We start from the raw sequence: 10,577 nt of genomic DNA on the forward strand, positions 1-10,577 counted from the left end.
CTTCTCCCGGTTAGATGAAGTTTGAACCGGAAGCTGAAGTGGTAGTGACGACTCACTAGAGACTGGGGGCTGGCTTGCGAAGGTAAGCAGGGTCCAAGTAAAGAAAGTACGGGTGAAAGAGAACACTACAACTCAGCGGAAGGTCTTCTCTGCAACAAAGAAAGGAAAAGATTGAGACGTTGAAAGTATGAATCTTCAATCAAAAACAACCATCTTCCTTCCTCGCTAGCAGAATGGTATGGGACGGGCAAGCGGAACGGAGACCCGACCCCGGAGAGCACTAGCTGTCTCGAACACGTAGTGGAAAGAGTTTGTGTTGCAGAAGGGGGAAATGAGACAACTTCTGTGGACAAGTGATCAAGAGCACGATCGATTTGCCCTTTGTGAAGTGACGTAAGGAAAAGGTAAGGAAAAGTGGGTCCAGCACTCATAGAACGGAGAGTGACACGGGTTACCTGCACGCAAGTTGGTTGAGCCGCGCCACCGCACAGGCGCCTGATGACCGGGTGTATGTGCACTTCGGAAGAAGTTCCAACAGTTGACGACAACAGGAAGAAGCCACAGCCAATATAGTGGTGATACCTGCTGCTTGCTAAACGAAGAAAGATTTGACGGCGAAGTCCGATTTACAGTCGGCGAGGGGATGTCGCGGACAAAGCTTCTACACGTCTCTTTTGTTCGACCTGACTTAATATCTGTCCACCATTAGCAACCAAACTGCTTTTCTTGAAATCTGCAAGGGTATGTGCGTGTAAGGCAGCTCCAGCAAAGCCATAGAGACTTTACGATACTTCTAAAGACTCGTGCTTCGACACCCATCGACGGCAATGTTAAGGCAGATCCTGAGAAAGCTTTAGGACAAGTTGCGAATGTAGAGTTTTGGACAAGTACAGACCACTAATGCTTAGTAGCCTCCCAGATTGCTAGTTGCATTTGTAACAGAGTAGCAAGAACCTGCTCTGCGACAGCAGCTCCCTAGCGCGAGATGACAGCGCGAGAGACCTCTAAAGGAAGGGAAGCGATGCTGTTAGAAGTTGTGTGCGATGTGTGAGAACCGAACTGCCAAAGATCTCGAGGCGACTAGCAAAGCTGCCCCGACCCACTTCATAGGTTCAGCCGTCGCTTCCATCACCTTTGGAGATTACTACCAAGTACTCCAGGCGTTCTTCCCGAGCAGACAAGTTGTTTCTCCTGGATAACAGCCAGTAAGGCCAAGGAATGGCGGTAGTGCTACTGCTGAGCCGGGGTCGGCCGGTGTTTCCTCCGTATTCACACGATAGTCCACGTAGATACAACATCTCCTCTAGCTAGCCGGCAGTACCTGACAGTTAATGACCCCCCGCCTCACTCGTGGGTGCACTCCTCCCGCAGTGTGAAGGCACAAAGGTGACAGACGGTTGGATTCACTCGTTATCAACCATGCGAGCTTGCTGTGCTGAACTTCGGAGCTAGCCCGGGAGGCAGCTCACCAGGGGCACGCGCCTTGAGCGCATAGGGTAGTCGCAACAGGACGTCCGGGAGCAACACGTGGAGGCTGGAGGGACCCGAGCAAAGATAATTCCAACGGGGCAACGCGATCAATTTGGATGAGAATACCCAAGTTGTCACTATCAACTACCGATCCGGTAGCTAGCTTGATGTCGTGTGAGGAAAGCAAACAGGTGGAATACTATGTGCGATGCCTATGAGACAAATGTCGCGGAAGTACGGAAACGGCGGAGTTCACCGGTCAGCAGCCTTGGCGTTACAGTGGGACTGGCAGTACCACTCAGGGAGCACGTAGATTGTCGGGGGGTATACGCCAGAACACATATCCAGTTTCAACTTCTAAAAGAATGACAACGGACCTAACTGTGAAAATAACTTTCGGAACAGCATCCAGCTGGGCATCTCGAGGACTCGCAGTCTTACAAAGAAAATTCATTACGGAACCCGGGTGAGACGACCCAGCGAGGGACAAAACGGTTCTGCTGAGGGCACATCCCGGAACGTCTCTCGCCTGTGTTCGAGAGCAGAACGCCGCGCTTTGAAAACTAGCCAACTACCCATTGCCCCGGGATGTCCCCAGTTCTGAACACCCACACTTCTTGGGCAGCCAGGCATTCCCAACCTGCTGCAAGTAGCGTGAGATCAGAGGACCACCCGCAATGGAGGGATTTTTTGCACGGGTGCCAGCGACCGTCAGCTAGCCACGTTCCATCGAAACTCAGGTATGACAGGCAGATTACAGCCTGCTTTGAAACCTTAACCTTTATATGATTCAGCGGATTTCGCCAGCTGCGGTGACAGCTTGGCGCAATAATACGTCAATAGTTTTTTGATCTGCGCCGCAGGTGAAGCTGCATACTGCCGAAGCCAGGTGTAGACCATACTCACGATGAGAAACATACTTCGTCCTCTCTACCTCCCTCCTTTCTGAATGACTCTCCTACGGCTACTGCTGAGGACTCGCCGCCTGCTGGGAGGCTCAACCAAAGTCTTAACATGAAATTCTTTTCGAAGTATTCGTGCCGTGCCTTATGAGTTTTGAGAGAAAAGGTCACTCAGCCTCTCCGCTCTGACACCCCGTTCGGTCTTAAGGAGAGAATCAACGTGGTGTGCTAGAAGGGTTGAAAGCAGCCAGCTTTTTTCCGTAGTTAGCCATCCTCGATGTGAGCTATGAAGTGCTCTAGAGAAACAAATCGATTCTTTTATCATCAAGGGGGCTTCTCCGTAGTTGCTTTGATGTTTTTCACTTGTTATCATCCTAGCCCTTTGCTTAGTTTGGAGAGCGGAGCCAAAGAACCATCCACATCTTTCCATGCTTGCGCAGGGAATTGTTGATCTCGGGGGGAGACAGATGATACTTCTTCCTTCACACTTACAGGAAAGACAACGTGTTGTTCACATGATAGCGGCCAAGAAGAAGACAGTCAACATGCGGTTTTCCACATCGATCCACCTCATCCTCTTGAAGAGTAGGATACATAGGTAGCGGCGAGATACATAGACAGTTCTGCATCCATGTAGGCTTTATCACTATACAGCCATATTCTTCATGACCTCAGAGTCATCTCAGCCTCCATTAGGTCAGCATTATCTTACCCCTGGTTCATCGTAGTTTTCAGAGTTATTTCTCACTCAATCTCCTGTCTCTTTTTTTCTCTTCCATTCCCCTCCTTAATCTCACGTCCAAACCAGGATGGATGAGAGGGGAAAAGATCTTGGTTCGCTTCTCAATGGAAAAAAGAACGCCCTCCGAGTTCCCAAGTGAGACTATGCGGTGACGAGTTAAAGAAGGCTTTAGTATCCTCAGCCCCCCGCCTTCTGGAGGTATTAGCTACTACTCCCACGTCAAGTAAGAAAGATCACAAACACAATCAAGTAGATAGATAGATAGGTAGATAGATAGATAGAATGAAGATAGATAGATTAAAGATAGATAGATAGATAGATAGATTAAAGATAGATAGATAGATTAAAGATAGATAGATAGATAGATGAAGATAAACAGAGAGATAGAAGTTTCTCTCTTATGTCGATTTGATCTTGTATAGGTCATTCTAGTTTAGCTTGTGAAAGACAATGATCAGAGGCTTGCCGTTGATATCAACAGACTCATGACAGATAGCTTGACGGCCTTCACATACCCCATTGCTTGTAGGCAATTCATTTCGTATATGGAGGTCTCTTCGAAGGCACTTGGTGATGTATGAAGACTCTGCCTGGATTAGATCTTGAAGTTCGACGTCTGGACTGTGAGCGATCATTTCCACCTCGTCTGTCTGTTGTAAGCGATACTGTTGAAGAAGCACAAGAAGAAATAGAAAAAAAAAAGAGAACCGAAAGAAAGAAAAGGGGTCCACAGAAGCGGTAAAAGAGAGAAGAAGTTCGCTGAAGATCTCTCTCCTGTCAGTCTACGGAATAGAACAGGTGGTTTGCCTACAAGGTTACATGTGCAGGAATAGGTTGGTGGTGGTAGTGGCGGAGAGGGGGGCATGTAGGAGTTCCTACGATAGCCACCTCAGTCATCCGCTGAACAGCTAGCTACCCCCCGCTCCGGTTCACGTCGCTACAAAGCGATCGACACTGAGATACACCGCATACGTCTCCATGTGACCATATTTAGCTAGCTACCTATGCCAATGACGTCGCTAGCTCTACACAGATGCATGCACATTTTAAAGAAGACGTTCTCTCTTCAGGAACGAAACCAAAACACATATACACCTCGAGCGCGGGGCAGTGGTCTGTGTGTGAAGAGAGCCATTTGATAGATCGATATCTCAACTAATTCACCTGTAGCCATCGACCTTGTGGAATGTTCTCTGAGAAAGATTATCGATGCCGATTAGGAGGTGCTTTTACACTAGTGTTGCAATCTGTATAGCCTATCCCCTGGAGCCCCACCCGAGATCTCCACACCGAACGACGGTCCCCCCTCCCTGTGTCTGTATGTACGTAGGAATACGAATATCTGTCTTTAAGTAGTCAGACAGGTCTCTCATAGGCAAAGAAGTGAGTGATAGAAAAGACTCCTCGCGTTCTTACCTGTTTTCTCAGCTTCTGAACTCTGTTTGCTACCTGTATGCATGCAAATCACAGAGAAATGACGGAAGGAGACACAAGAATAGATGGGAAGTAAGAAGCTCATACTCTTCTCAGAAGGTTCATCTTCATCCCTCGTTCATCATGTCAGTATGAAGAGATTTGCCTGGGTTCCCAGCCATCTTCTTCTTTCCTTTATCTTCCCTTCAATGGCTCCAGCAAATCTACCTAGACATTTGTACATTCTTTCCAGGAACCATCTCATAGATCGAATACCTATATATATATACATATACATATATATATATACAAGTATATACAAATCTATCCACATATATGCATACACGTGGCAGAGGCTGGCAATAGATCTGGAAGCTTATGTTTAGAGATATGCATGTAGTATACTCAACCCAGTCACAGACGCTTGTATCTCCGAAATCCCTCACTAGGGGGGACTGAGAGAGGTTATACAGTCTGATAAAGAAGTTAACGACGGTAGAACGTATCGAGAGAAAGAAGTCAAGAAGCTCCAAACAAGCAAACCTCCTTGGGTCTTTGGATGTGTGTGAGAGAAGAACCAACTGATCTTCCCTAGTCTCTTAATTCCTCTGGGGGGGTGTCTTATCAGACTCTGATTGAAATAAAAAGCAGGAAGAAAAAGAGACCAACTCCCCTGCTGACGCGTAATGGTGTATGACAAAAGAGACAGATCGCTACAACTTTAAAAGGCCAGTCAAGGAAGAGAGACACAAAGAAAGAAGAAGGAATGAAGAAACGTCTTTCCCTCATTCAAGCCAACCAATCAGCCTTGTTTCTAGATTTGAGAATCTTCCTCTATCACGTCTCTGTATTTTCTTCTTCGTGTCTTCTATCTATCTACATGCAGATACTCCCTTCCTTTCGAGATACGTACCTCGCGTGCTGTCGCTTTTCTTTGAAGAGAATCATCGGGTGTGAAGTCGATCAGAACCGCGACGGAGCTGAAGGCATGCATGCAAGAAAACCCCATGAGAAGAAAACACATAAAGGCCACGCACAGACACTCACAGAGAAGACGGCAAGAGACCTGATGTATGAAATAACCAGAAAGAAGAGACAGAGAGACAGACGAAGGAGCCGTTGCATGAGATTCTATAGAAAAATCTCCTTGTTTGCTTTCCTCTACCTGAAGGAGACAGACAGAAGACTCCTTCGATCTCTCCCTGTTGCCATCATTGTGTAGAATCCTTAGCTGTCTACGGTAGTGTCTCCAAGGTGTTCTGCTGGGTTAAATAATATACACACCCCCCCCCAACCTACGTGGAGATCTGTATCTCTATATATGCATACCTAGATATACAGATATACACAGAGAGAGACAGAGATCAAGGTATGTGTACAGACAAGAAGAGAGAGACTTTAGAGAGACGAACTGGGTGATCGAAGCCGAGATGTGTCAAGGAGATCTGATGCATGCATATGAGAGCTGTCTCTCTTTGTTCTTACTTGTCTCCTTCCACAACAAGATTCGTATTCGCGTCCCCCTTCTGTTTCTTATCATCTCCCTTGAAAGTGCGTTGAAGCAAGAGATCTTCTCTTCCTAGCTCATGCTTCCCGTCAAGAAGTACGATCTTTCCATCGATCTCGAACTTCTCTAGATCTTCATGAGAAAGATTCTTCACTGCCTCCTGTACAGCCTTCATATCTTTACCGAGACGGGAACCTAAGGCCTTGAAGTTTGGAACTGCAGAGAGAATGACGCTACTCTTATCGTCGCTCACTTCGAGGTCGATTGTATTGAGTTCTTCCTGGGCAGACCACACACAAAGGATAGCAAAAGAGACTCATGGAAAGTGGAGAAAAAAGAAGTGTACATACACTAGCAGGCAGAAGCAAGGGTAGATGGAGGGAATAGAAAGAAATGCTGAGATGCGGATGATTCGGTGACGGGAAATAAGCAATCGAGTCAGGCAGGCTTTTTCAAAGAAAAGTGAAGAGAAGCATGAAAGGGATTCTTCTCTTCTTACTCCGATATAGTCCAGAGAAACAGATGATAGCGTTCTCTGTATACTAGCTCTGAAGATTGGATCACGCGGCTGTATACATATATATATATATATGTATACAGATCGACACCACGATTCTTATGCATCTATCCGTAATCTGTCTATGGTGAGTCCATCGATCTAGATTTTTGAGACCTATCTGCATGTGTGCATGCAGAATACATATAAGAAGAACAAGAGTAGGCAGTTGAAAAGCTTTTGAAACAGTCGAGACTCTTCTTGCAGTGCTAGAGGTGTCTTGTAGAGTGTAGAGAATTCCTACTTTCACTACAAGGAGGTGGGGACCACACACCAAAGAAAGAGTTCTCTGTCCGCCTCTTCAACAGCCAGCAACTCTCCTTCTTGCATGCATGCGCGCATGCCAACAACTGAACAGCCTCTCAGGTCTTCACATCAGTTGAGAGTTAGATAGGCAAACAGATAGACAGATTGAAGATAGATAAGTGTATCTCTCTAGGTAGATACTATCGAAGCAAAAGAAAAAGAGAGATCTTCTCTCACCTTGACATAGGCCTCTAGAGTTTGAATGTCACAGACATACTCTGGATCTGCGTGCAGCACTGTGACGGAACGGACAGGAGTCTTCACAGGAACTCTCTGTCTTTCGCGCATCGTTCGCCCGAGGTTTATAACTAGAAAAGAAGAAAAGAGGACACATACAACACATACAGAGATCTCCGTACATATTCATTCATACATACATATTCATACGTACATACGTCTTCCCACATACATGCATATTCATAAATACACATTGACGAAAGAGAAAAGAGAAGAGATACAATACATACGCACACATGAACAAAATACACTTTTATATTCTCTTCTCTCTGTGACCCCCCAGCTCAGGGGAATCCCTGTGAAAAGTCACCTGAGTCAAGAAGCAGTCGGGCATGGTGCGTGCGAGACGCATGCATGCACAGACAACATAGAGCCTTCTTGAGAAAGCATGCGAACAGTCTTGAGTGACACCGCAAAGAAGAGCACGTCGTGCCTCTAATAGAAAAGGATCGGAGCAAATGAATGAATAGTCTAACATGAGAGAAAAAGACATACACATATGCATGCGTGTTCAAACCAAGGCGGACAAAACGCTTGACTTGCGACCGATGGCTTTTTACCAGGATCCGATCTACAAAATATATGTAGCAGCCTAAGAAGAAGTGATCTATCCACACGACAGAAGAACAGGCGACTGACTGTGCACATTCAGGAAAGATTCTACTGCATGCGCGGGAGTCTCATCAGAATAGCTGTGATCCATTGAAGCCTAAGAGACTGATCTATCATTGAGGCTATCAGGCCGACAAGCCTCTTACAGAATAGAGATGCAGGCACTGCCTTGTGAGAATATTCAACGTTACGTATCTCCGGGAGGACCTCGTCAGCTACGACGAGTGGAGAGGGAAGTCTATCAGCGGGATGTGCAGGCGCAATCTATTGAAGGGACTTTTTACGCACGAATCATTCACTGCATGGCATCTTCGAAGCTCCAATGAAAACAGTTCACACCCTCTTTACTCGGAGGGACGGACTCTGTGCTCCTTTATTAATCGTACTCAACCAAAGAACGTGCATGCATGAGCGCGATCACGTCGATCTATCTGCAATCTATCTATCTTTAACATATCTCTAACCTATCTTTGATCTATCTATCTATCCATCTATTGTCATAAGTACATATCTATGCATATGTCATGATACTCATGGGAATGCATACAGATAGGAACACATGCTTTCTTACCCAGCCAGTTCTCTACCTGCCCATATATAAGCCGAGCCGAGACTAGGAGAAAGCACTTCCAATCCTTTCAGCGTCTTCACCCAGGAACAATCGACAATGAGACCTTCACCAATAGAAAAGCGTCTACACTCCATTGCATGCATAGTGTTAACTAGCTAGCTCACCTGTCTGCATGCGGCCCATCTGACGCTCAAGCGTTGAATCTAAGAGCTCTTCATTCAGATCAGGCACCATCAAAAAGTGCACAGTCTCTGCTTTCAAGGGATGACCGTCAGGAAGAGCACGCTTCAATGTCTGGTATAGCAACTCCGACATATAGGGTGTCAAAGGCGCCTGTATGATAACGAAGGAAAGATCTAGAGATACAACATACACATGGAATCTCCTACGCGAGTCTTTCCCTCTCGCCACGTAGACCTCGAGGGGGCAGCTATCGAGGGAATCTTGTTAACACCCACAGCTCATGTCTCTTTAGCGCAAGAAATATCCTGTCGTGCGCGCATGCATCAAGATAGCTACATGTAGAAGCTATCGAGAAGTCTCTATGACTTCATACTCTCTCACACGGTAAACAAGAAAGAATCGATACAAGAGAACAATATCGAACTTCATCCACAAAATCGGTAGCTGTCTCCTTCTCTCCGCTGGGTGTCCTTTCAGGTTCTATCTTCTTCTCGCTATCAGTCTACCCACTGTACAAGTAGCACCGAGAGACATGAGAATCTCTCTATCATAGGGGACATCCTCTATAAGAGCCTGACGCTGACGGTGTGAGCTGACATACAACAGAAGTGATACAGAAGAGAGAAGTTAAGGCTGTCTGTCATAGGGACCGGAGTCCAACAAGTTAACCTTGCGAAGACGTGTTTTCTATCTCCCTTCCTTTGCATAGCAGAGACAGTAGAATGAACTGCATGCAGCCGTATGTATGTCTAAGCAATGGCTATGAGAATTGTGAAGAAGAATCTCAGTCTCCACCTGGTGCAACTAGAAAGACGAAACAGAAAGCCAATATATAATGGACGCAACAGAATTCTTCTGCTTCTCTCAATCCTGACTATTTAGGATCGACCGAGACTGAGGATAGGAGGAGCAGCACCGAGGGGGAGGGAGAGAAAGAAACAACTGAGAGATCTTTGACAGGATGGATACGAACGTTTTCTTGCTAGGACACGCACGTAGGAGAAAAAGAAGAAAGAGAAGAAGGAGAGAGAAGAAGAAAGAAGCTCCATACTTACCATGCAAAGAACAGTTGTCATGAGCACATCATAGAGTGTCTGAAGTGAGACAAGAGCTTCCTCTTCACCCATAGCTCCACGCATGCGATCGCGATTTAAACGAACATACCTGCGAACACACAGCATGACAGGGAGAGTGAGGTATATATGTATGTATACCTCTATATGCCACACCAACGATCAGAATTGCTGCTGATGGGGTACTTGTAGCAACGAAGACGAAGTACATACAGATAGATAGATAGATTAAAGATAGATAGATAGATATCGATCCAGCGATTTGAATAGATGGTATATGTAAGTGAGTGTAAGAAAGTTAGTCAAGGATACGTCATCTTTTTCGGTTGCTTCTGCATCTATGCGTCATCTGTCAAGAGTCTTCCTATGCATGCAGACACCACCTGGCGTTAACAAAGCTGTCTCGGAAGAAATGGGGAGATTTCCTGCAATCTTCTACCAACATCTTGCAATGTTATCTCCCTTTCCATGCCTTCCATCTCCCGCTCTATCAGTTGTTCCTTATCTTTAATCTACCTATCTATCTCTCTATCCTTGATCTATCCATCTATATATCTCTCCTGTCTTTAGTCTTTTTATCTACCTGCCTGTCGACCTATCTGTCTACCTACAATGTATCTGTCTGCCTGTCTACCTATCTATCTTTCTCTCGTACTAACGTGAAGAGCTTTCCTTCTCTTTCTTCTTTCCTATTCTTTCTGAGGCAGGTGGTGTATGTACACCAAGAAACTGCACGTACACATAGACTAGACGGCGTCTCACCAGTTCGTCAGTTGTCCTAAGAAATGAATGAGGCGTGGAATAACGGTATAAAGACGATAAGCTTGCATTTCCTGATGAACAAACTAAAGCCAAGAGAGGAAGGGAGGCACAAGAAACACACGCACGGGCAACAGATGTGGTGGGCTAGCCGTCTAGCTAAAGTAAAGCCGTCCATCTATGCTCCTTCAAACACGTCTGCCACGCAGATAGATAGAGTGATTGAACATAGATAGATAGATAGAT

At 45.9% G+C, this 10,577-nt stretch overlaps 1 protein-coding gene across 1 annotated transcript in view; it reads right to left on the reverse strand.

Annotated features, from left to right (window-relative positions):
* Nucleotides 1-2,862: 2,862 nt before the first annotated feature.
* The window catches only part of CSUI_001735 (isoleucyl-trna synthetase family protein), a 10,305-nt gene continuing 2,590 nt past the window's right edge, over nucleotides 2,863-10,577 (reverse strand). The window contains exons 4-11 of the mRNA XM_068061940.1: nucleotides 10,335-10,417; nucleotides 9,555-9,663; nucleotides 8,481-8,649; nucleotides 7,074-7,204; nucleotides 6,013-6,314; nucleotides 5,441-5,507; nucleotides 4,531-4,563; nucleotides 2,863-3,779 (exon numbers count right to left, since the gene is read on the reverse strand). Of these exons, the coding sequence (XP_067926088.1) occupies nucleotides 3,543-3,779; nucleotides 4,531-4,563; nucleotides 5,441-5,507; nucleotides 6,013-6,314; nucleotides 7,074-7,204; nucleotides 8,481-8,649; nucleotides 9,555-9,663; nucleotides 10,335-10,417 (1,131 nt within the window). The 3' untranslated portion in view covers nucleotides 2,863-3,542. The remainder of the gene's footprint in view (nucleotides 3,780-4,530; nucleotides 4,564-5,440; nucleotides 5,508-6,012; nucleotides 6,315-7,073; nucleotides 7,205-8,480; nucleotides 8,650-9,554; nucleotides 9,664-10,334; nucleotides 10,418-10,577) is intronic.

The sequence above is a fragment of the Cystoisospora suis genome, assembly GCF_002600585.1.
Source record: "Cystoisospora suis strain Wien I chromosome Unknown contig_692, whole genome shotgun sequence".
NCBI classification, from domain to species: Eukaryota; Apicomplexa; class Conoidasida; order Eucoccidiorida; family Sarcocystidae; genus Cystoisospora; species Cystoisospora suis.